This window comes from Hypomesus nipponensis, chromosome 7 (assembly GCF_054491055.1).
Source record: "Hypomesus nipponensis isolate SF chromosome 7, ASM5449105v1, whole genome shotgun sequence".
Taxonomy (NCBI): Eukaryota; Metazoa; Chordata; class Actinopteri; order Osmeriformes; family Osmeridae; genus Hypomesus; species Hypomesus nipponensis.
The window spans coordinates 14366404-14393569 of NC_140367.1; the positions used below are offsets into that span (position 1 = coordinate 14366404).

Genomic DNA, 27166 nt, shown 5'->3' on the forward strand with positions numbered 1-27166 from the left:
GACAGTTGGAAACCTTTAATCAAGTTGAATTACGTTTTGGCCATCTCTTACTTAACAAATCAGGAATATAGAAAAAAAAAAGCAATATTTTTTTATTTGAAGATAATGTTTTGTGAAGAAAAAACTAAGAAATCCCGAGATGGAATAAACCCCTTGTTGACCTGTGAATCTCAAGAGGCACATTTTATTGGAATCATGTCAGAGAGCGTCACTATACCTAAATACATTTAAACAGCATGTAAACGTCCATTGTTATAATGACATGATGGTGGTCCATCTTTCCACTATGTTTGACTGGACCCAATCAGCGAGACAGAAGAGACAGAAACAGAGGGTAAAACATCCATCTTATACTTTGTTCCAATTGCTTTCCTCCATGATTTTAAATCGAGAATGTGCAAGATACTGTATCATGCAAAACTAGGTGCAGACAGAGAAACAATGAATGTTACTTTTGACTTTTGTCTATATTGTCGCCCCTTCCCCTGCCTATCAATTAACTTCTGAGTAGAAACACAAATGATGGTGCAAAAATACATACATATGGATGGAACAAAATCTCATGAGTAAGAGGATGTCTTTCCAACAGTGTTACCGGTGTCTGTACAAAAGCCAGTTGGAGAAAAACAAGTAAATTCCCCCCCATCTAACTCATTGTCTTTAAACAGCCCCTTGATAAGCACCGCTCTGTTCAATAGGAGCAAAGGAATGTTCCAAGCTACATGGCGTACTGCCTCCTCCCAGCCTTACAAAAGTGAAGGGAAAAGAGAGGTGGGCTGGAGGGGGGGTTGGTATAGGCACAGATGTGACCCTCCACCCCTCTATCAGGCGTTGGGGAAGTGGGTTCAGTCGCCCACGTCGCTATCCTGATCGCCGATGACCCATAGGAAGTGGAAGCTGAGAGCCAGGAGAGCAGTGCCCAGCAGGTCTCCTAGGGCAGTAAGGTAGGGGATGGAGAAGCTGTCTGGGTCTTTCCCGCTGCGCCACATTGAGTACACCATCCAGTCTGCTATACAGAGCAGCAGGAACACCTGAAGAACACACATAGAACAGAAAACTCAACAGAGGAACCGTCTTAACTGATGATCCTGACTTACACAGAAAAAGCATGGGAGAGAAGTTATTCTTAACACTGCATGTGTGTTAAACTACGGTGGCCCTGAAGTGCAAATCACAATAGCAAATTGAAAAACGCAACAACAAATCATAAAACACAACGGCATTCACTTCTACCGGAAAAGGTAGGGACTATCTAGCAGAGGACAGACCCTCCAGATTAGACAGACGGACTGTCTATCTGTTAACAGGAAGGAGAGGTGAAAAACACAGAAAAGTGCCTATTTTGAAAACATGAGTACTCCCGAAGATACTTTCGCTAATTTTAAGAATTATTTTGATACAGGGCATACATACGACGTGATAATTAATATGGTGTCAACCAATCACAACATCTGGATGAGTATACACACTTTGAAGTCACGTTTGAGAGAAGCTTAAAGTATCCAGTGATGTGTGATGGATACGCCTCACAAACCTCCGGCACAAACCTCTCAAACATGACTTCAAAGTGCATATACTCATCCTGATATTGTGATTGGTTCACAAAATATCAACTATCACGTTGTATGTATGCCCTGCATCAAGATAATTCTTAAAATTTGTGAAAGTATCTTCGGGAGTACTCATGTACTATTTGCCGTTTTGTTTTCCTATTTGCCGTTGTGATTTATGATTTGTCAAAGTGTTTTCCTATTTGCTGTCGTGTTTTTCTGTCGTGTTTTCCTATTTTCCATTGTGTTAAATGATGTGTTGAAATGTTCCTATTTGCTGTTGTGTTTTATGATTTGCTGTTGCATTTTTCTATTTGCTGTTGTGATTTGCACTTAAGGGCCACCGTATTAAACTGTATATACATTATCTGGGCGGAAGTCTTAGGCGGAAGTCTTAGGCATTCAAGATTTTCTGCAATTTGTGGTGGTGGTGGGGGGTCACCCCGTCTCTGAACGGGGGGGGGGGGGGGGGGGGGGGGGTAATAATTTGTTGCACAGAACTTTATTATATTAAATATTAATCAAAACTGATTCACACCTTCACAAAATCCACACGCCAAACTCAAAATCCATACATTTAACACCCTATACAAAATTCACACCCCGTTCAAGTTTTATCTGCCAGAAACTGAAGAATAGAAATGAGTTCCCTTGTCCTGAGACCTGTTTTCTTACCTGCCTGTTTCTACAACTGTTTGTCCACCTCACCTGTTGCTTCAACTGGCTCTCTAACAGCAGCATGTTGGATGCTCCTCCTCTCCTATTCTTTCTTCAATGCCTAATGTTGTGAGGTCAGCAAGCCCACACAGAGCCAACATCTTGCCACACCTGAAGAGTGATTCAATCATATCAGACAAACCTAATCAGCCCGCGTGACACCCTCAGTATGCTGATTACCCACCAAATGCCAATGCAAAGAATCCATAGAATTGGGGGGGACCTCCCCAATCTCAGCCCTCCTGCTAGCTTGCAAGCTTCAAAGGGCCTGCTTGAGACAACACGTCTCCAGCAACCATTTGCTATCCATTTTGGCGGCAGTTGAACAAAGAACATACCTTAATCAGAACTTTTGAGGAAAGTTCTTCAGACTTCACCTTTACCTCAAGAGTACAAGGTGGAGAATTATGAGAGGGATATTTGTGTTGTGTTTGTTACTTTGTTTTAATGTTGTGTTCACTGAAATCTTGATTTGAGTAACTTACTCCTTATTCCTGAAAGATAACCAAGTCATTCTTGGTATCTACAATCTAAAACAATCATTCAACTATATTTTGTAAATGTACCAAGATGTCCACAACAATTTTTGAACCAACCAGAGACCAGATCACACCTTTGGTAGGTGTGAAGGAAGGAGGGGGGAGTTGAGAACCCAGCTTCCCCCAATCAACGTCTGACCCCAGACAGGTCCTCCCTCGACCTCTGAACTGTATAAAGATATGAGGATTGGCGTTCCAAAGGATATCGCTAAGCTTCTCCTGAGATTCAACTTTATAGTGATCGCGACACTATCTGGACAATTCAACAGAAGAACCAAAAACGCAATTCTAATTGCGACTTGACTAAGATCCCGCAGAATCAGTCACATGACCTTGCAGCGCAGCCGCGCTTTGACTTCAGATTCTTCAAATGGACCTTTGGCGCAAACCGCCCTCAACCTCATTGATCAACCCCTGATCAAACGTAACTATGGCTAACGCTCTTTCCTCCCTGACATGGCATTGGCGTGAGCTCCGTTTATGATTTGTAAGGATGTAATCATTGACTGTACAAATTTGTCTTTCGTTAAGTTAAACCACTTCATTCTGTTAATTGAAACCAATCTCTCATATCAAACCCATAATCTAACTTGTTCATACGATCTGTTTACCTTACTTGAATACATTCATTGTAAAAATATTTTGACATGCGTGTTCACTAATGTTACGATTGGCTCTACACTTAGAACAGATTCATTCCTAAAGATTAGACTGATTATTACATATTAAATATAGGATTCCCTAATGTCCTAAACCAATATTAGGGTGGTGACCCGAAACCTTTTGATAAATTAAGTAGGCCTATTTATATTTTAACACGAGAAAACCCCGCTACACTAACTAATCTATCTCTTTCTCTCCCTGACCATGTCTTTGTGCTTGAGCAGCACTGGTTGAAGCCTGAAAATATTGTAAACAAGTTCTGCATATATGCAGATAGCAATGCTTGTGCTAAATAACTATTTAGCTGATGCCGGGTAAGTAGGGCTCGTGAGACAGCTCCCCAAAAGAACGAAGGTGAACCCACAAGAAGATTAAGACATGTTCGTAACTTTCTTAGACTTTTAGCTACGGTACTAATGCTGAAGGCTCGCTGATATCGCTGTCTGTCTTACTAGAACGGCGTATCTATGCGTCGTTGCTAACGTGTGCCTACGTTGTGACTGTGTGTGTGTATGTGAGAGAGACGTGTGAGTGACAGAGACGGAGGGAGAGCAGGGAAAGGAAATGCAGCTGAACGAATACGCTGAATAAGCCCCCCCCAAAAAAATATAACGAAACGCAACATGTGATGGCCGGTGTTGATTCTGTGGCGGACCGCTAAAAATTAGTCTGTGTGGGAAACACTGCTCATATATAATTTATTGTCTTCTTTATCTGTGTGGCAGTATAAAAGTGCAATTTTGTGCACATTTTTCTTTAGTCTTTTCATTTTATTATTTATGAAATAAATGTTGCTTTCTATTTTTTAAATATATGTGTGCATACTTCTGCACAATATTGTAAACAGAGAGATAAAAAGAGAAGACAGAATGTAAATGATGCAGGTGGTGTACTAGAGAAAGATACTACAAGTTTGCTGTTTCATTGTCCAATGAAATTAAAAGCTTTTTCAGGCCCCACTTCGGTTAGCCTTAGCCCAGAGAGAGAGGTTGACAATGACAGTTATACCAACACATGCATTCTACTAATAATCAGCTCAGAGGGCAACTGGAGGATTGATTCAGACGTCCTTTTCCGCCTGAGAAGGGTTGCAAAAAGATAGCCTGACCGCAAGGACCGTTGATTGTGTCACAGCTGAAAGGACCATAATCTCCTTGGACTTCAGGGTTCTAAGATACTAAGCGCAAACTGGAGACACATTCAGTACATAGTTCCTTGAGCTCAGAACAACAAAGTCTTTGTTGGTCGTCAATGTCCTGACTAAAGTTTTTGAATCAGATTTAAAACCCGACACACACTACCACAATTCCTGTCCGTAGAGCAGCTTTAATCATCTCTGAGAGGAGAAGAGGGAGCAGACAAAGTATAACCCAAACAGTGTTCTGACTCTGCAGAGCCCTGGGGTGCAGCTCTCTCTAATAACAAACATTAGTAGATGTGGAGATAGATATGGAGGAATAGGCTTCATGTGTGTATTTATTTGTCTGTTCCTTGAACGTTATTTTTCGTTTAAAATAGTAATACTAGATTTGACTTTATGCATGTTGAAGGAAGTGTATGAATATTTGTACTGATTATTAATTATGTAAATGTAGGTTGACTGCAGTGATACTCTAATTATAGTCCTACTGTCCGGTACTGATAAACATACAGGGATACACAGGCTTTTGAGTGCATGGGTACATGAGATTATGTGTGTGTGTGTTCCTGCATACCTAAGAGAAGGCAAGGGCTGGGCTACAAAGAGATCCCACCCTCTGTAAATAGCACAGTAGGAACTTTTCTACTCCTCACAAGAGACAGTCTGAACAGGCACTGTGGACTCACTTAAAGGCTGCTGTTTACATACCAGCATGCACACATGAACACAGAAAAAGAGCTACAAACAGATGGGTCTTGTGCACTAGTTTAATCATTCAGTTTTCAATTTCTATCTCACATATACTGGGGTATATACCATTGACACACAAAAAAACGAATTAAGAATGACGCAGACATTATGTTAGCAGCATCCTAATCTTTAGGTCTGTTTTTTTTTATATGTATAAACAGACAAAAATGCCAGTTAGCAAATAATGGTAAAAACTTTGACATGGATTTCTAAATAATTGCTAACATGAAGCTTTAAGCAAGATTTTTGGGGGTGGCACTCAAACATTGCCTTAAGTAACATATTTTGCATTGCACACAGCTATTATCATTATGTGCAATCTGGGTTAATTTCTTCAAGAAAAAGCACAGGTCTACTATTTCATGTATAAGATAAACAAAAATCAAGAAAGTAAATAACCTAGTTGTTCACAGTTTTCTGACTTCAGCTCAGTCCCCAACTACGTAATAAAAACAACTTTGTTTACATGGTGACAAAAGCTCACAATTAACACAAGCAGACAAAATGGTGCCAGGTCTTGTTAGGAGCCAAGAACATTGGGCCTCATTCACCAAATGTTCTTAAGCACAAGTTTGTTCTTAAACCCCACTTATGCAGTTTTCATGAAGATTCTGGCATTCACCAATGTTTTCTTATTTGGGTTTTGTTCTTAGGTAAGAACAGATTTTACGCACACCCAAGAGCACCCTTACACACAATTGAGAGCTGACATGTTTGCGCAAAATAAGTAGTTACACCGTTGTCGTCCGTTAAATTTAAAATAAAATATTTCTCTATAATTTTGCAACTGATAATTGTAATTATTATTTTTTTTATTTTATTTTAAATACACACTACACTTGCACTTCTGCTCATTTGTAAAGCACTTAGAATTGCCATTGTGCATGAATTGTGCTAGGCCTATATAAAAAAACTAGCCTTGCTTTGCCTTCAATTCACATCAATTATGTTAACAGGGAACCTTGCCATCCAATAATAAGTGACTTATCACAGTATTTATAGGCCCAAAGTAGGCTTATTCCGCACACTAGGACAACACCACACAATGGTGTATATATTGCTGCTGCTAATTTTGTAGATTGTTCCCTGAGGGGGGAACGCATCTTCCTTGACCATACCGATTTATTTGCAGAGTGACGAGTACCTGTTGGGACTCTTTAGGCTACCAAGAGCAGTCCTCATGGATATTTGTAACAGTCAGCTGTCTTCTAGGCTATGTTTTGAAACATGTTTTTTTGCTTCAGAATTCAGATTAAAGTTAAACCATTTATTTTTCACATCAGTTCAGCGCCCTTCTCCAGATACAGCTTTCACTGCATGAGTAATTGCATTCCATGCATCGGTTTTAGGCCTCCACCGTCTTTACCATGTCTTTTTGACATTTCTCTGAGTGTGCACATGGCCCTGCCATCTCATGCCCTTTTATGGAAATTAACGGGTGTTTACCTATGCTAAATAGGAGCAACGGAGCACAAGCTTTCAACTTACGAAATATTTGGATTCATCATTCAAAGACCACACCTGTGAACAATTCTGCTGTTTAGGAACATGTCATAAATCACACATAGATTTTTCTTAGGAACTTTCTTAAGAACAAATCTAAGAAATAACTTAAAAGATAATGGTGAATGAGGCCCATTGTACTGTATAGAGGTGGTTGTGACTAACTCTTTTGTACAGGGGTGATGATCAAAGGAGCTGAGTTAGTACCTTCGTCATTAAGACAAGGACTCAGATACGGGTACAGCTTCTCGGTGAAGGTGCAGCCAGTGTAAGTGTAGATGTGAAACGTTGCCTCCACATCATAAAAGGAGACCTGACCATCCTCATAATCCACAAACACTCCCACCTTTTGGGGCTTCTGTTTCAGGGAGAGGAGGACTGGGGGGTCTGTGAGAGCCATGTACTCACTTCCATTTCTTAGCCATATTGTCCAGTGTCCTTTGTCAGGGCTGACTGTGACCTCCCCCTTCCTGTTGATGGACTCTCTGGCCACTCCCAGATCCCACTCAGTCTTCCCCTCAACCTGCACCTCATAGTAGAATCTTCCTGAGGACAAGCCCTGCTTTCCCAGGACTAAGACAACAGGATCAAACCTCTCTGGGTTGTCAGGGAGATCCTTCCTGACATATCCATGCTTGACTCTTTTCCCATCGTCAGACAGACGGAGTCTTGGATGGGCTGTGTCTGGGTCCAGAGTTACATCAACAGCATACTGACAGATCCTCCTTAGTTCAGCTTCACACAACTTCTTCATAACATCTACCAATATATCCTCAATCTGACAGACTGCTCTCCTTGCTGTCCCAATACTCAGATCACTGTGGACACTGATCTTAGACCAGTCCTTGGTGTGTGGAGGGGTGCTCAGGGATGGGAAGCTCTGGAGCAGGTGGAGGTGGTCCTCAGTGTGTGAGAGCTGCTCCAGCTCAGTGCTTCTCCTTTTCAGCTCAGTGATCTCCTGCTCCAGATCTTTAATGAACCCTTCAGCCCGTTTCTCTGCTGCTTTCTGCTTCTCCTCAATCACCTCAATGAGCTCAGCCTGGCTTTTCTCAATGGAGCGCACCAGAGCAGTGAAGGCCTGAATGCTGTCTGATATCTCTCTCTCTGCATCTCTCTTGCTGATCTCTATTGAGAATTGAATCTCCAGAACCTTCTCCAGTCTCTCCTGGATCATGTGCTGCACACCTCCGTTTTCTATTCCCAGTTGAACCTTTGTCTCTTCATATTCCTCCTGAAGGGCAGTTGTATGATGGGCTTTGTGGTCAGTTTTTAAGCACATGACACAAACACATGTCTGGTCTCTCTTACAGAACATCTCTAAGGGTCTGTGATGCTTCTTACACATCTTCTGTACAACCTGTGTATTCCCAGGGCTGAACATCTTGTCAACAGGGTTCATCAGATTTTCCTTCTTGTCGGTCAGTTTCACCAAAGGGTTCATCCGTTTTGTTTGGTTGTGGCTTGTGAGTTTATGTTCAATGGACCCTTCTCCGGGTTTGGCAAACTCCTGTTTGTCCAGCTTTTTAAAATCAGGTTCTCCATAGAATTGCTCCATGCAAAATGGACACTGACACATATTATCGCATTGACAGTACATAGCGATACAGGCCTTGCAGAAGTTGTGTCCACATGTAATAGAGACAGACTCAGTGAACACATCCAGACAGATAGAACACTTGAACTGCTCTTCAGACAGCAGACTTCTGGAAGAAGACATACTGAGACAGACCAAAATGTGGACCTAGGAAGCAGTGAGAGGAAGCAGAATGGAATGGTAATCTTCAAATATGGAAACATTATGAATATGCATAAAAGAGGGCTTTGAAACCAAACCAGATGTAAAGATAACACCTTTAAATGAATGTACGACGAGGTGGCTAACACAGTAAGTTTGTTAAGGTTTATTACATTGTTTTCCTTACCTGAGTGTGTGTGTGTGTGTCTTTGAGTTGCTTCTACTCGTCAATGACCCACAAAGATATAGGACAGTAGCCTAAATTAAAGTTGTCCATCAACTTGGGTTTCACTCACTTTGGCTCTGTGACGCTGCTTTGACCCTGCTTTGGCAATACTGCAGATGGGTCATGTTACAGAACTTGAAAGAGGTCATCTCCAAACATAGAGTAACCAAATCCTCATTCTCTCCCTCTCATACCAACACACCAACCAAATACCTCGTTCCCAACTGCCAAGGCGGAAGAAGCTGTGAAAGCAGCCATTTACTTTTGGAGCCTTTGCTAACGTGTAATAAGTCCTCCCAATTGCCATGAAAACAGAAAACAACTCCTTCAGTCTTCAGTGATAAACCACAAAGCTGTAGGAATGTATAGGATATGTACCCACAAGTGCTTGAATGTCCTAACCTTAGAGGTTCAGGTTCAGTCGGAATGCTTTACATTTTTAGACACAGAGAAGGCAAGTTTGTATTGCTATTCTTGTGGGGACAATTCAGTCCCTTGTTGTTTTCCCTAACACCTAACCTTAACCCAACTCCTTCCTGAATTTTTTTTTTGCATATTACAAAAGTTAGTGTTGAAGAAGCCACTCAATACAACAACATGTTTAGAATCACAAAATACTAATTTGTTCTTGTTTCTAAGCTTTCAGTTGAGTTGTGGGAGCATCGTGCGTGTTGTGATTTGTTTTCCGTTTTTTCCCTATGCTACTTATAGCGCGGGGTACTAGCTATAAGGTTTCATATGTAGGCTGTGTTTGTCTGTACAATGTACAATCCCATCCTACCTCCTAATCAAGTAGTGATTCAGCAGATTTAGTCTTGAGTTATGTACCCTTAAATATAATGTTTCAAAAGCAGTTTGTGTCAACTTTCAAGCGTGCCTTCTGTTTGGTGTACATTTTGGTCATACGTTTGTTTTAGCCTACATCCATGGACTAAATTGAACAAATAGGCTAATCTCGGGCATTACAAATTACATTGCAAATATTGTTTTCTTTTTCTTTTCTTCACTGCAGTGAAACAATCAGCACCCGACTCTTCTAATAATTAACACAAAACAATCACACCTCTCTTAAGGCGTGAAAAGGTCTAAAATCTTCAAAGCCGATTATCTTGGCTAGAGCTTTCCAGGTTTATCAACATTCAGATACGCGTATCTTCCTCAACTATTTTCAGATTTCACTGTATGAAACATAATTTGAAAGTTTAAAATCTGCAATATCACAATCTGTAGAAAACGGAGCAACGACCTCGGCCGACAAGGTCCACTTTTTAGGGAGGTAACCTTTCCTCTTATGACGACATAAGAGGAACATTTTCAAATCGGAGCATTTGAGCTTTCATTTTCTAAAAGGCGGAGAAAAATACCCAGGGCTTGGTTTACACCTATCAAAATTTCTAGCCACTGGGGGACCAAAGGCAGGCTAAGGGAACTCATTAATGTTAAATGACCTCCTAAAGTGAAATTTTCGTGTTGTGGGACCTTTAATAATACTTATAACAATGCTCAATTCTACTGTTATAAAAGTATTCTCCTTAGGACAGAACTCTAAAGAAATAAGAATTAGTATACTTGCTACCAGCAAGGCACACTACTGTTAACTCGCATATTATTAGTGTGTCTATTATCTCACACTTAAATATTATTATTATAGCCACCGCTACACCTCCCCCTCAGCTTTGGCAGTAGCCTACGTAGAGAAGAAAGGTGTCAAAATATGAGTCTCATTCAAAATTGCTTTGCTATTGTTTTATGGATGGTTCTGCTGCACAGTTTGTGAAATATTACATTTATAAATTCAAAATATATACTAGCCACTTCTATCTGTGTTTACGCAACGCCTACTGTAATCCTGTCAACACCAGAAGCTCGACTTCTCTTCTGGCATCTCCAGTTTTAAAGTTCTTAGATGTCAGATGGCTAAGTGGTTAGGGGATCGGGCTATTAATCAGAAGGTTGCCGGTTCGATTCATGCGGTGCCAAATTTAGTTGTGTCCATGAACAAGGCACGTCACCCTACTTACCTCGGGGGAATGTCCCTGTACTAACTGTAAGTCGCTCTGGATAAGAGCGTCTGCTAAATGACTAAATGTATGTGTAGAAAACAACAATTGAGTCAGTAAACTTATTAGTTAGCTATCAAGCTGTGTGTGATAAGGATCATAGTAGTTAACCAGCTAGCTGTGTGTGATCTGGTAGTAAGAGTTAGCTAGTTGTAGGAGCATTATTCGTGTTGTCCTCAGTTTTTACAGGTTGAGGAAAACTGCTGAAAAAATTATCAGAAATACATCGCATAAACGTATCATCGTTATCATGGAACATTTTTAGGGCTGTCGAAGTTAACCCGATAATAACGCGTTTCTTTTTGACCCTGGGAATCACCTGTCGTCACATGACTTTGACTGCCGAAGGTAGCTGAATGATGGAGGGCTTTTAGATGGGAAGTTCCAATTTCAAAAGTTGCCAGACGACCCGGTTGACAAAACCAAGGCTGTGCGTACTGATTATCAGGAGTTTAGTTATCACCGGAGTACTTCCAGCCTAAAATATCACATGCAAGCAAAGCACACAGCTAGCAGCAGCGTTAGCAGCAACCGCAACAGCAGCAGCGTTCGCTCTAGTAATATACAGCAAACACTCGACAATGTTACATTTCTGATTACATTTCCTAAATATATAATAATGTGTATGTTCAATATTGTACAGCAGGGCTCTTCAATTAGTTTGGAGCTGGGGCCGGTTCTTGAAACTGAGGCAAAGTCAGGGGCTGGAGGATGAGTAATCACGGTAACAAATAAAGAAATTACAACAACATACTGAAGGAGTCAATATATTCTATTTTGTAAGTGCTTAACAACTTTTGCCCAAGGATTCAAAAATCTAACCAGGTGAGCAATAACCAAGCCATATTAACAGACAATTGGAGAAAATGCAATTAACTAACAAAAATGGAAGAGTAAGGACGTTGGCCCCTAGGCTTTGGTCAATTTTCGGGCCCTACCAACTATACATGACTTTAGATAGAACAAAATGATACATACACAAGTTATATGTATTTAGAGCTGCAGGATTCTGGATAAATTAAGAATAAAATAGAGATCACAACTCTAAACAAACAACTAAACAAAATAACATGATTTATGATAATTGCTGAAGTCTATTTAAAATGTTTACTTAATCTGAATTATACCATGGTCTGGGTGAATACTCGATTCTGATTGGTTGCAGGGGTGGACACCCCTGCAGCCAATCAGCCAAGTAGTTCCAGCAAAACTGTTAACCGTTCTAAATTATTGCGCAGGCTACATTGTATGAGCAAAAAACATTACATCCTTCCTCGGTATGAGCCTCTACAAAGTGTCTGAAATAAGTAACAATAAGGGACGCAGTCACGCAGTCAAAACCTCCGCTTACAATTTTGAGAAATTTTACCAAGCTAACATGTAATTACAGCAATGAGTGACTTCAATATTTCTTTTAATCTATTTGGAAAATGGTACTTTTCTGAATTTACTGTCAGAGTCACGTAACCGCTCATCTCACATCCCATTTGATTCACCTCGCTATTCAACCAAGCTACTTCAGATAAGCTTCGGCCAACACATACAAATCTTGATTTGATTTGGGGACAATGACATGGCTAGATAGCTGTCAAATTCTAATTACTGTCAAATTCTAATTACTGTTTGCAGAATGTCAACTTTGATGCGATCATCTCACATCCATTCGTTTTTCAACTCGGCCGTACTGTACTGTAGCCTAGTACTAGTATATGGCCGATACCTTGTTCATGCAAATCTTGATATTGATTTGGGGACAATGACATGGCTTGTTAGCTCGCTAGTCTTCTTGTCAAACATATTGTCAAATGATATTTACTGTTTGTCAACCGTACACAATGGGCTTCATTCTCGAACGCAGTTAAGAAGAATTTAAGAAGGAATTTCTTCTGAATTGGATTTAGGAAAACATTTGGCATTCATGAAAGTTTTCTCATCTGGGATTTGTTCTGAACTTCAGAAGACTTTCCAAACTCGAAATAGCAGTTGTAAATCTGCCAGAGTTGTCTCAAATTTGATTCCTTAAAAAACCACAAGGATCAAAAGAATCGCATTTAAGAAAACTCGTGTTTGAAGTGTTAATGAAGTTATGAGAAATCGTTGGTGATTGCGTTCACATTAACTCTACAGACTATGGCAAGCCGTTTTATCATTTAACCAATTAATTCTTCAAAATTCGAATTCTTGATATCAAGAATTGCATTTTGAATACCAAGAATTCGAATTTTGGATATCAAGAATTCATTGGTTACGTAAATGATAAAACGGATTGCCATAACAGACATCCTCGATTTTAAATAATTATAATAATGAACCTTGCTTAGTGTGCACACTGTTAGATCCAGTGGAGAACAATTCCACTGCTCATCTTACTGGTATGATGTTGCACCGATGCACCGGTTGCTTTTCGCTGGACATAACTTGTGTTCCTGTTGCTTTCCTAATTGTGTCGATTCTGACTGCACACGTCACTGCTGTTGCATGCCCTTATAAGGGGCTGTTGGGGCGTGTATGTATGCAAATTCAGGAGCACAAGGACACGCTTTCAACTTAAGAAAACTCTTCATGGGTAGATAGAACTTCCTGGGAAAATGTTCGAGAATGAGGCCCAATGTTCTTGTCTACGAATCTTGCTAGCATAACTTAGCTTTCTGGCTAATAGCTAAGTCCTCCGCTGCACGTTAACAGGCGGGGCCCCCTAGGGCAGGTCCCATGGGCTGTAGCCCAGTCAAGCCCAATAGTAAGTCCGGCCCTGGTCACGAGTGATTCCTATTAGGCGTGTTCGACATCATGCTGCAGCCGGTTGATTTGAAGCTGAGAATGCCATTGGCTGCTTCAAGTCAGCAGGGCTGCAGGCGACGCCGGCGCTGCATGAAGTTGAACGCGCCTATTATTATTATTATTAGTATTTTTAATAATAATAATCCGGGGGCCAGTCCAAAGCAGCTCGGGGGCCGGATTCGGTCCGTGGGCCGTCTATTGAAGAGCGCTGTTGTACAGCCTATGTGTGAGTGAATAAAACTCCCTCACATTTTCCTCTTGTTATCCTCCAGTTACTAAATACACCCTTTTAATGTTATTTCACAAATCAATGTTTTATTGGAGCAAAATTTGATTTATCGCGATTAAATATTTTAATCGCTTGACAGCCCTAAGAAATGTATATATTGTTTTATCGCCCCAGCCCTACCTACAAGAAGAGTTAAACAAGTCCACGCACGTACACACACACACACACACCTGTAAGAGGGCAGCAGCCAGGTAGACAATCATGAAGATGGGGGTCAGGGTGGTGTGTCCACTCTTCATCAGGTGAATGGTGTAAAGAAAGATCAGATGACCCGGGACCACCAACAGGAGCAGTACCTGAGCTGAACGATGGTTGGCACCTGAGGAAAGCGGATTGTAAACTTGAGAGCATGGCAGAAGACAGCACAGAAGCTTACAACATCAACAAGCAAGGCCAAACAGTGTCCAACCACACACTTGCTGCTCTGACACAAACCCCCAAATGACCCAATCCAATAAGATTCTGTACCAAGGACATGTGTGTGTCGTTATTAGGACATCTAAAAGGACGATGGGTCTGGCTGGTGCCATACCTGTACCACAAAAGGTGCGGCAGGGATAGTAGCAGCCCTTGGCCTCTTCAGGGACCTCCCCGGGGGCACTGTGGAAGTGGAGGTGAGTAGAGATCCTGCTAGACTGTATGGCTACTAAGTTCCCCCCGATACCTGGAAGGCAAACACAACGCATAGGGCTTAAGGTTGTATAAGTAGGGCTGAACGATAAATTGCATTTGCGATAATAAAAAAAGAGTTGTCTAGACTCGGTTTTGCTCATGACGAAAGTACACTCAGTGCTTCCAGGTGGGCAGAATATTAGTCTACAGCAGCCAGAGAGACAGAAGGAAAAGAGAGGCTTTGAGAAGAGAGAGCGACACAGCACAGAGCAGAGAGGTGAACATGAAGAGAGAGGATTTATGTTCAAATTAAGGAAGCATCATACTATGGCATACAATTTTAGGCAGGACTTCGGAACCATGTTGAACTAACTTCTATGTGTTGAATCTGAACTTGATCAGTCCGGTGAAGGTTGTGTAGGCTGTATAATTGTCACTGTTTGGGGTGCACTTTTGCATCCCTCTATGCTAGTCATCCTGATTAGGTGGTGAAAAATGAGGACAGACCTAGCCCTCAGGGCCATGTCCACTTAATCCAATCTCTGTCTCTCCCTAACATTTAATACCTTCCTGCTCTGGGCCCTATGGCTAGGTATGTGGTGGAGCCAAGACAGACATACTGGTAAAAATAAATCAACACCTTTCCCTTCATCCCCTCATTTGACCTCCAAAGCTCCCCCTTACCCAACAGGCCCTCTCTCCTGCATCTTCAAAAGAGGAGATGGTTGGTTACACCTCAGTAGATCTGTGGGTATATTTGCGTCTGTGTGTGGGGTGTTTGGGGGAGAGGGGATGCAGCAATGTAGGTCACTAGGTCTGAGCAGGTTATGGGGCACGGCTACGGGGGTACAGAGAGGCTACAACGGAACAATGTCCCCCCCAACCCCTTTCATCTGGATAGCTCTGCCCAGACGAAGTGTCTGCCTGCCTCCCCAAATCTTCTCTCTCCTTCTGCACAAGGCCTTCCTTCACCACATGTCATGTCTTCTGACTCAGCTCTCGTCTCCCCTCATCCATACTTTATGCTTTGTTCTGCCTGTGCTGGAAAGGAGTCAGTTCCATCTCCAGAACTAAGAGGAGGCTGTCTCGTCATCTCCTCCTCCTCACTATAAACCAAGACTCTGTCCAAGCACTGGCGAAAGCTCAGTTTCTCAGCCAATCATCATACACCCCCTAAATCCCACAGCTGTTTGGCGTTTGCAGCTAAAACACCCATTAGAGACAGAGTTGTATCCCTTGTTGTAACCGCTCTAAAAGCTTATCTGCGGTTGTCAGGACGCCAGCGTGCTTGCAGATAAATCGATTTGTGTGTTAGGCTTCCTTCACTGTACCCGCCTAAGTCATTCTCATCACTGTCACCATCTCCTCTGCACTGGCTCATTGGTTTCGGATTCGTTGTCATCAAGTTAACTGTGATGTTGGCCGTCGTCAGGCCAACAGAGCATATTTGATGACTTACCGTTTATGACAGGTGTGTACACCACGATCCCCGCCAGGTTTGGGTCTGACACGGTTTTGTCCAAGATGAGCCCTCCGATACTGCCAAAACACACAACACACAGTCTGGTTTGACATTGCTATCGCTTGAAAGGCGGTGGTGATTATATGTGTGTGTGCATTGACGCATGTCTGTAGGTGTAGATTCATGTGCATGTAAGTTTTAGTTCAGGCTCAGACTGGGGAATATTAAGTGTGTATGTTTGTGTGTCTGCGTAGGTACTACAAAGAGACAAGCATTACATTATGAGTCATACATACAGAATCACTGCTGTTTCTTTTGCATTGTGGCACATATGGACACAATATGTACAACACACACCTGCTGATGACCATAGCCGTTATGACGGGCTCCCAGCCGGAGTAGAGCAGCGTTCGGCTGGCCGGGTGTTTGGAGGAAATGACCATCCACACTGGGGTCAGAGACAGAAAGAAGGCACAGACCAGGGATGACACGTACGGGTACGAATCTGGAGAAATGGATGAAGGGAGGGAGAAAAAATATATAATACTTTGACTTTGTAGCCAGGAAATATTTCATTTAGGCAGCCAGCAATGTAGAAAATTACAAAATAATGTCCTTTAAGTGGAAGTGAAAATCATTATTTAAAAAAAAAATTACGAAGAACAGCCACCCCACTTTCTCTTCACCTGGACGCTATTTCTACGACATGTTAAGGTGCCTGTACCTCCAAGATGCGGGCTACACACCATCACATTCAAACACATTTTCAATGCTCCCGCGCATTGTTGAAAACCCTTGGGTAAAACCAAGGCTTTGGTTTGAGGTTTTGTCGTAATGTTCTAAACGCCGCTGTCGCCTTCTTCACCATGACTAACTTTAAAAAAGAAAATGTTAGACAATGTTAACTGCAGCTTTGAGATCACTCCCCAGGTATCCATCAGACTGTGATTAGTTTTGCTGTGAGTAAACTGGACATTTCTCCATTTAGACTCAACAGGGCATGGACTGGACAACAACAACAACACTTGTCCCCAGGCAGCTGGAAATGCCAGGCTGTGACAGTGTAGTGGCCAGTCAGCCCAATATTGAAAACGCTCTGTTAGATGAGCTCACAGCTCTACCGTGCCAGTTAATTTGAGCTGAGCTGTTTTTGGGGCCTGAGCTTATTTCATACAAATGGACCATCAACATTGGTTGGTCTTAATGCTTAAACTAGCAGGATTGGGTGGGGTGTAAATTAAATCAATACCAATAAGGTGTTTGTGTGGGAAACAAAAAGAGGGGGGGGAGACAAAGAAAAAGAAGAGGCAATATTCACTGACATTGTTAAAGAGAATAACTCAACAACACTGACCTCTAGTGGCAACAAACCGTATCCCTAACTTCAAGATACAAAAAGCACCTACCGGTAATTTCAGTGCAAAATATTCTCAGGTATCAAGTGTCATGCAAACTACACAATCTCTAAACTGCATCTGTGATGCCATATTGTATCTCCACATATGAACGGTAATATACCCAGGCAGTTATAGAGGCCCTGGCTGATCCAGGCTAGGATAGCCAGCGTGATGAGGTCACCAAAGCTGGCGGCAATGGGCGTGGCCACGTTGTCGGGGTTGATGCCAGTCTTCTTGGAGCCAACGATCACACCCACCATGATGAAACCTGCGGGGCCGCAGGGGGGAGGAGTTCGGAAGAATGAGGCAAATCACAGGAGGCGGTATCATGGGAATCTTCGACAGGTATTTTTTTGTGTGTGTGCGTGTCTTCAGCACACAATCTTTTTGACAAGACCACTGTGTAAGGCTTTGCAGTGAGTTTGCTTGTGACCCTTCAACACACACTGGGATTTCAACAAGGGGAGTCCAGTAAATGTGTGTGTTTTGCTAGTTCCAGCAGTGTGTGCGTGTGTTTTCCTACCCTGCAGCAGAGAGGCTATAAAGGCTGTGGCCACACTGCTTGAACATAGCAGCACAGCATGGCTCATCTGAAACTTTCCCTCGGGGATCCAACCCAGCACCACAGCTGCTACCGCTGCAAGAAAGCCCACCACTGTAGCCTGCACCTGGAGAACAGAAGGGGGTAGATAGTTAGAGAGAGACAGAGACAGAGACAGAGACAGAGACAGAGACAGAGACAGAGACAGAGACAGAGACAGAGACAGAGACAGAGAGACAGACAGACAGACGTGTGTGTGTATGAGAGAGAGACAAAGAGAGAGAGAGTGAGAGAGGATGAGGGGAAAAAGAGAGAGGAAGACTGTAAAATGTCCGTAAAATGTCATGACCAAGTGTGGAAAGTTGGGTTTTTGTACTCACTATATCAATGAAAATACAACTTTTAAACACGTAATGCAAAAAATCCAATACGCTGGCTGGATGTAGCCTGATCTTATCCACTTTTTGTTGTATTTTATTCAGTGTGAAAGATTAGATGTTACAGTATGCCACCGGGCACTCAGGTTAATCAGTCGTGTACCGCTAGCTAGCAGCACAAAGTTACGTTATGTTACGAGACTGAATTTAAAAGTACTAAAACCCAACCAGGAGCACCAACAACATCGGTGACATACAGAGACATATCGAACATGGCTGGATATACAGCCACAGACAATTAGTTTGTCTTCCATCTTGAAACTGTGAAAGCTAGAAATGTTTACAGTGACAAAGGTTGCTACGTTACAAGAAACACAAACTATTTGATTGGCCTTCGCTCACAAAAATGTTCGCAACCCACAATGCCCCGCTCAAGCGATTCTGGCTCCATTGAAAAGTAATGTAAAGGCATTGCGTCGCTGTAGTGAACACACACTAAAGAGAGAAAGAGAAAAACATAGTGAGAAAGAATGAGAAAGAGACAGAAAAGTGGAGGGGGGGTCAAGGGAGTTACACAACAATGGGTTAACATATCAATAAACCTGTCTTCCGTTTTTTTTAATGTAATGTTACATAACACGTTATCTACTTGGACGGGCCATTTTCCATCCAAGGCTTCGCAGTGTTTGTTATGACACTGTTCCTGTCCCTGAGTATGAGGACATCTCATGATGGACTGTAGCATTTGCTACAATGCACATGGAAATCTGATCGTAGTACAACAAGCGACCTTCCACAGGTCTGCTGTGCTCTCTCTCTAAACTGCATGTTAGCCAAGTCTTTTGTTGTGTTTTATTGGATATTTATAGTTGTATATGTAGAGTTACATTACATTTATTCATTTAGCAGACACTCTTATCCAGAGCAACTTACAGCAAGTACAAGGACATTCCCCCTGAGGCAAGTAGGGTGAAGTGCCTTGCCCAAGGACACAACGTCATTTGGCACAGCCGGGAATCGAACTGTCAGCCTTCTGATTACTAGCCTGATTCCCTCACCTCTCAGCCACCTGACTCCCATTTGGGTTGCATGTTGTATAGTTTTGCAAATGTATAGTCTTTTTATTCCACTGAACAAAAATGAGAATGAGAACCTCTGTCCAGGGAACAGATATTTACATACGGCTCACTGTTTGTACTGACAGTGTGGGTTGAAAATGGAGGTAGACCTTGGCAAGATAGCTTTTTTCAAGGTTCACAAGGTCGATAGGTTCACAAGGACCTGTCAAACTTGATTTTGGCTAAACATTCTGCAGATTTTCTTACAGAAGAAAATTGTGAATTTTCTTTCATGAACAACATGCAACACACTGAAAATACGTAATCTGTCTGTCTCTGTGTGTGTGTTTGAGTGGTGACTACCTGCTTCAGAGCCAGGTTTCCTATTATCAGATTCCACTTCTCTATTGGAGAGTCCATCTTTCCCACGTTCACCTGAGTGAGAACAGAACACAATCAGAACAAATAAGTTAGTATTATTTATAAAATAACTAGGCCTATATGTTAATATAAATATATAACATATTATATGTTTAAAGAAAGAGAAACAAAGGGACAGCGACTTAAATAGCCAACTAGAGAGGATTCAATTTCTGGGAAATTGTGGTGTGTGCTGAACTGATATTTATGTATATTTTAAATAAGTATGCACACTTACTATTTATGAAGATGGCATAGATTAAAAAGTAAACATTTGTTGCTGCTCATTTACACTTCAAAATACTAAGAGTGAAGTGTAAATGAAATTTCCCTTCGTGCAAGAGGGAATGGTGCACATGAAACAGATGCACCAAAACAAAGAAATTGGGCAATACTGTTTAAAAATGGTCCTAACCTATATCTAACATGTTCTCACTGGCAGTATCTTATCTGGAATCCGTATTCAAACAGTACTCTCTGCAAACTGAAAAAATGCCCCCAAAAACGTAAATAGATTGATATGTATTTTTGGAAAACTGGCTACTATAACATGTTAAAGTGATCATTATAAATTCCTCAAAAAAAGTTAGGAAACGTTATTTCGGTCGATAATTCCACTCCTTCAATAATACCAATTGGCATTGTATTTTAGATTGTTGGAAAGCCTGATTAGTCACCTTTACAAAGAGGTACAACTTGTAAGGAACGTGCATTTGTGGAATGAGAAACACAGCTAATTGTGTGGGTAGAGGCCCCAAAAATGTGCAAAACTCCCCTGCAATATTCTTCTGTTGGTATTAACTCTCGTTTTGAGCTTCAAGTGGGATCAGCTTGGACGTGCTGTACGTGAGTGTTCAGGGTGTTGATATCACAGCCAGGAAACAGAGCCTGCTACATGCTATCACCCTGGCCTCTGCCTGTGGCATTTCTGCAGTCTTCTTGCCGTTTTAGGTCGCAAGCTATCTCCCAGAAGTTAACAAGCAAATAATGTTAACAGTAATAATGGTAAATCATATTTACAATGCATTCAATGCATGTAGTACTATATGCTACAAAGCATATAGTACTACAAATTTAAAAAGAATCCAAGTTTATTAATTAACTAGGGCTGTCAAACGATTAAAATATTTCATAATTTCATATGATTAATCGTGATTAATTGCAAACTATTTAATCTGTTAAAAGTTTACCCCAATAAATGATAAAAAAAAACATTAACAGGGTGTACTTAAAAACTTCAAATAGGCCTAACTGGATGATAATTAGGGCTGTCCCTGACTGCAAACTTACGTAGAAGCTGAGTGGGGAACGTTGAAACAGAGAAAGATTTTGTCTTGGCCGGAGAAAATAATGTCATTCGATTTGGATGTGATTCTTATAATTCGGCCTTAGCTACATGCTGAGGGCTTGCGACCAAAAGACTAGGGCTGAATCCCAATACTCCCCCTTCCCCTTCCCATTAGTTTTGCGCGTTCCCGTGAGAGCTAGTGGTGTCCCAATACTCTTTTTGAGCTAGGGGTAGGGCTAAGACTAAGGGGTATACACCCCTTAAAACCAAGTAAGATCGGGAGCTTACTTGAAACTTAGGGCTATGTGAATACTGCGCGACCGGCAACAATGGCGGCTAGATCATCCAGTCCGATAAATGTAATATTTTTGCTTAATTGATTTTAAAATTATGACAGTCTTGTTTTGTGTTATACTCAGTGAACATATATGTTTGCAACCATTTTCCTAATTGAAACGTTTCCAAAAATAGCTAGTTTGGTACGCTAATGTTACAGTGCTGCATTGCACAACAGTCCCGCATTTCTCTGACTAGCATGTCTACAGTTTTAAGTAAACTCCATTCGCAGCTAATTTTGTTTAATATCAGTGCATAACATGACTTGCTTTGGAGATATTGATACGTGCTAGATGACGTACCTGTAACCAAGTGGTGTCCCATTTCTTAGGGATATGTAGCCCTTAACCCTCAGTTTCGAGGGCAAGGGGTAAACTAAGGGGAAGGGGTAAGGGGGAGTATTGGGATTCGGCCTAAATTAAGTAACACATTATTTGTTTGAACAAGGAACTAGTAACAGATTCATTCAATTAAATAAGTAAAGTGTTAAGTTACTCGTTACCTAACAAAAGTAGTCTGACTACTGTAACAAGTTACATGAGTGCGACTTGTCTGGGTTGTTCTGTGTGTGGAAACTGCAAGTGGCAGCTCGGATCTAAGACGGATTCGAGAGACCGCAGATAGAGTGCGGCTTGTCTGGTTTGTTATATGTTTGGAAACTGCACGAGGCAGCTCGAATCCAAGACGGATTCGAGAGACCGCAGATAGAGTGCGGCTAGTCTGGTTTGTTATATGTTTTAGATCTATTACTTTTATCACTTGTATGATTGTTTTTGTTGATTTTATGTAAAGCACCTTGAGCTGCAATTCCTGTATGAAATGTGCTATATAAATAAAGTCTTACTTACTTACTTACTTAAGTGTAGACTGGTTGGGAGTATTGTGTAATGGGGATGCTGTGTATTGCATGAGCCTAAGGAGGGGAATAACAAGACCTGGCAAGACAAGAGCAGGGAGCATTTCCCGACTCGGTCTTCGGGTACGAGTCTTTGGATCATTTTTCACATGACCTGCATAGGCTTTGTACTGGTAGCTAGAGGAAACGAACGATTCGTTCATTTCCCAACTCGGTCTTTCTACGAGTCTTTGGATCATTTTTCACGTGACTTGCATAGGCTCTGTACTGGTAGCTAGAGGACAACAAACGATTTGTTCATTTCCCGACTTAGTCTTTCTACGAGTCTTTGGATCCTTTTTTCACGTGACCCGCATTGTATTTTTAGTAGAGGAAACAGTTTCCTCATTCCCTTTCCCCACAAGGGAATTGAGTGTGTGTGTGTGTGTGTGTGTATTCTTCTCACCGCTGTGGATAGTCGGGAAGCAAGGGTCATCTCCAAGTTGCCTTTCAGGCCAAGCAGGGCTGGAACCAGGATGAAGATCTCTGTGATGTACCTGAAAGCCTCCCAGTGCTAATGGACAGACAGGAAGGAGGGGAACGGGTGAGAAAAAAAGAGAAAAGGAGACAGAGAAAGGGAGAAAAAGAGAGAGAGAAAGGGAGGGCACAAACTCCACATCAATGAGACTATTTGCCTAAAGTCTCTGCAGCATTGCCCTTTATCAACAGACAGGTGTTGTTAGCCTGCCTACTATGGAACCATTGCTAGCCAGAATGATAACACAACGTATTTATTTTTTTCTAAAAAGTACAGGTATGCTGGAATGAATGTACAGAGTTACGTCTCACCTGAACAATGTCTAGCACCATGCCTGCGGACACGGTGCCAAACCCTGCCAGCAGGAAGGGTAATAGTATCTGCAAAGCCATGGCAAGGGGCGACTCCTTGGGCATATTCCGGGTAGCGGACCCCTGGCCTTCCTCCTCTTCCTCCTCCTCCTCCTCCTCATCCGCCTCTTCCCCTGACAGTCGTCCCTCTGGAAGCATGGGCTCTGTCTCTGCGTAGCGGCCGTCACCACAGTCCGACAGGCTGATGGAGCAGCGTGCGGCCCGGTCGGGATGGCGTCGGACCTCCAGGTGGGGGGGTTCTGCTCGATAGCCATTTTGGTTGGGGCCCTCGGGCTTGGGCCCCAGGTCTGCCAGGGACAGACGTTCCTCCTGGAGCTTGGTGTATCCTGTGGGAACCATGGTCTGGAACAGTGAGGTGATTCGCCCGGCGGGCTTTAGAGACACGCCGCTCCACCCTCCGCCTGCTCCGCTCATACGCACGGCCAGGCTAGGGCCCAGAGAGTCGGCTATAGCACCCCCCAGTGTGTGGATGTTCATGCCGACCACTATGACACCTCATCTCCTCTCATCAGGGCTGTGTAAGAGGGCGATGGCTGAGCTACACTGGGTAGACAGACAGATATTTAAAAGTTAGCTCGACGACTTGGTTTTATGATTTAGAAGTCAGCTGGGGAGCAGAAATAATGAACAGAATAAAACGCAAGGCTGCTTTCTCCTGTTCATTAAAACACACACACGACTTTCAGCCATGGTACTTACATTTCTGTGTGTTAGCTTTGCCTATGCAATAAACTGGGAATAAAAGTATGACCAGATGGTGAATAGCTACTTTCAGGTTAGATGTGTTGTTAGGAGGACGTTGTGTAAGCTTGGGATGTTAAAAATATTAAGTGCTAACTTGCTCCACACGGTTCGGTAAAAGATTGTTTTTCCGACACAGTTTAAGCATAACATTATAAAGGGGGAATTGTTTGAGACGGAAGATTGTTAAAAACAAAATAAAACGACGGGATTCGAATTCATCTGTTTTCTTGATCGTTTATCATATCGACTTTTTCAAACTAGTAGGTAAACTAACAGCAAGAACCATGAAATAGTGTGAAATTGTTATTTTATCATGAGCAAGAGCTATCATAGTGACTAATCGAATCGTCATATATAGAGACAAGTTTAACTAGAAACGTAGTTATAGTCTAGAACTTTAGCTAGCCTTGCTAAAAACAGATAATCTCTTACTTAGCTATAGGCTAGCTGGATTGCTAGCTAGCTAGCTACGTAAAGATAGCTAGCTAGCCCTACCACTAGAATTGAACCACCAGTTTTCAAATTGGAATAAAAACATTTTTACCCTGACGTTCAGCAAAGGACGTAACGTATGAAAGAGTTGAAACAATTTCTTGGATCGGGCGATTTCATAGCAGGTTATTAGGTGTTTCCAGAGGATGCAGTTCTCCCTTGACACTGACAGCCCGACTTGTCAAGGAACCGCAAAAAGTGCCACACACACACAGGCTAATTTGTTTTCATGAAGAGCGCAGACGTAGACCAGATCACACCTTGTACACACTTCACTCTGGTTATGTTATGTATGGGGGGGGGGGGTCAATTATTTTGTCATTTTAGTGAGTCAACAATTGTAGTTTGAAAACAAATTCAATACTCCAATAAAAGTGCACTGAGTTTCTATTGTCTTCGGTGAGACAAGTTTAGTCAAAAGACAAATAAGAAAATAAGCTATTTCAATTGTAATAGAAATAAAGTAAAATATATAATTTGGTCAGCTCAGCAGTGGTTATTTTATCATCCGCTGTTGTTGTGTTCAGAGCAAACAATTATGTTAAGGAAGAGTGCCCCGCACAACTAGCTTCATCCTTGTGCAGTTGCGTAGTGTAGGCATGCCGCTCGAAAGCCCCTTTCGCCCTAATTCTCACGTCAATGCGACAGAACTTACAGAAGGCATGATATAGCCTATATAACTATTTGTCCTGAAGTCATATACAAAATATTATGCAATAGCCTCCAGTGTGTCAACCATATCAGAGCCAAACCAACATGGATTTCCAACATGGATCAAGCCCCCACAACCAAAATGCAAATCTATTACTTGTTTATTACATAGCCTATATTGTCTCAGTTGATATAGCCTAATGCAGCTGAATACAGGGCCAATACATAACTCAACGTGTAGCAAACATAATGGATGTTATATATGCTGCAAGTTTACCAAATAAGCCAGGCTTATGTCAGTTAGTCAGACTCATTTCTTGTTCATTCGGTTCCATAAAGCCAGCTCAACGTAGTTTGAAGTTCGAACTCAGTTACTATGGCAACTTATGCTTCGAAACTAGCCTGGTCCGGGGCAGGTTAACTGTCAGGCTTAGCCCGTATTGTTGCTTAACCAGACGTTCCTGTATGGAAGGCCGTTTGTGCCAAAATGTGTAAGTAAACACCCGTGTACAGTTTGGACCATCTATGCTTCCACGCTATTGGTTGGCGTCAACTACCCACCCCTTTTTGACATTGGGACCAACATTTATTTGTAATTTTTTATTCAACATTGTTGAATAAAAATGTTGGGACCAACATACCCACCCCCCTTTTTGACGTAGTGTCTGCACTAGGGTATACGTAGTCCTACTGTGAACATGTGGACTCTTACGTAGCTATCATTTAGTATTTGGGACAGTCCATTTGTGTGGGGGAGAGCTACTTTTGCGGTTTATCCCTATCACACTACAGTAGTTGGCTGTAATGCACCTATACCTTGTTTGCTAACCACCATTACTAAAAGTAGTTTTCAGTCGATGTCTATTTACTTTAGGTTTAAATATTAAGAGCGAAATTCTGGGAGTATTATTTCTGTAAACTGTAGACCACTAGCCAATATTTGGGATTTAATTCACTGCCCTTTAAAGTTCCAGGGCTTGCAAGGCCTTATGATTGATTATGATTTGACGATTGCTGCTGCCCTGTGATTATACTTTATTACCTGACCTGTAGTTTAATTGCTCGCAGTAGATAGACTTGTATTTTAATTTGTTTTGGAGACAATAAGTTATTAAATAATTACAATATATACATTGTTATAATAATAATAATTAAGCTTCTATAGTGCGTAGGCTAATTAATTTCTAGTCAAGTCAATAGCCTATATTTAGCTGTAGCCAGTTTAGAAAAGAGCAGAGAACTGATGTTTAAATGTCTAGTGCATAATATACTAACCCCCTTGGGTTTGAATATTAACCTATGCCAACATAATCTAAATTGGCCAACTTTAGACATTTCATAAACAACGTGTTCAACTTTGTGCATAAATATATGTGACTCTGGGATTTTGCCTAATGTAGCCTACACATAGGCCTACAATTAGTTTTTCTAGTCAACAAGACAAGCATTTCATGGCAAACTATTTACGAAAATTATGCACCTTGACTGGGGAACAGGGATGAATGCAACCATAGCCTATAATGACTCCAAGCGCAATGCATGCAAAAAGTATTATGCTGAAACTTTACAACCACAAAAGTGTGAGTGAAAAAAAAACTGTGTGCTCTATGCCCCTTGTATGGTCAGAGGTGATTTAAACATTCAATAGCCTACCACATAGGCAAACGAATGCACCAGATATCTGGCCAAAGGTTTCCCAGACATGGATTAAACATAGTACTTTTTCTCTTAATTTTGGACTACAGGTTTAACCCCTGTCTAGGAAACTGGGCCATTAAAAATGTGCGCTGCTTGCTCAGGTTTAATTAATGGCACTATGTTCCTTGCTCCACTAATTTACAACTCTGTTCAAACATTCTCTGACTAACACAAGTATCTATCCTCTATAGGTTCCCTTCCCTTATCCAGGGGGGAAAAACCAGACCCTGTAACTTTTCATTTAGTCTCAATTACATTAAAAGTTTTTTGTACATTCCCTGTGTTGGATATTACTTGTATTTTGCCATGGGTATTACCTGTGTTTTATTTATTGTCTGTATTCCTAACCTGTTTATTGTAATGTTATTTTGCTTGCTGTTGCGCCACAATTTTTC

General features: G+C 41.7%; 2 protein-coding genes across 7 annotated transcripts; both read right to left on the reverse strand.

The window, feature by feature from the left end:
- Window positions 1-25476, reverse strand: slc41a2b (solute carrier family 41 member 2b). 6 transcript variants are annotated; one of them, XM_084701048.1, is made up of 13 exons: window positions 24475-24659; window positions 23886-23918; window positions 23127-23729; window positions 22744-22851; window positions 19762-19833; window positions 18743-18835; window positions 17946-18090; window positions 17544-17690; window positions 16383-16530; window positions 16023-16102; window positions 14484-14615; window positions 14122-14270; window positions 1-1031 (listed from the first exon to the last, which is right to left on the reverse strand). In XM_084701048.1, exons 3-13 carry the CDS (start codon window positions 23661-23663, stop codon window positions 846-848), a joined length of 1797 nt encoding a protein of 598 aa, XP_084557174.1. In that variant the 5' UTR covers window positions 23664-23729; window positions 23886-23918; window positions 24475-24659; the 3' UTR covers window positions 1-845. The 6 variants fall into 6 exon arrangements, with proteins under 6 accessions (XP_084557174.1, XP_084557176.1, XP_084557175.1 ...); XM_084701050.1 differs by lacking the exons at window positions 23886-23918; window positions 24475-24659 and adding an exon at window positions 25351-25476; XM_084701049.1 differs by lacking the exon at window positions 23886-23918 and having other exon boundaries at window positions 23127-23724.
- LOC146276911 (E3 ubiquitin-protein ligase TRIM21-like) lies at window positions 5364-11420 on the reverse strand. Its single transcript, XM_084701052.1, has 2 exons — window positions 8786-11420; window positions 5364-8604 (listed from the first exon to the last, which is right to left on the reverse strand). The coding sequence occupies exon 2, from the start codon at window positions 8578-8580 to the stop codon at window positions 7024-7026; it is 1557 nt and encodes a 518-aa protein (XP_084557178.1). The 5' UTR covers window positions 8581-8604; window positions 8786-11420; the 3' UTR covers window positions 5364-7023.
- Window positions 25477-27166: the final 1690 nt, after the last annotated feature.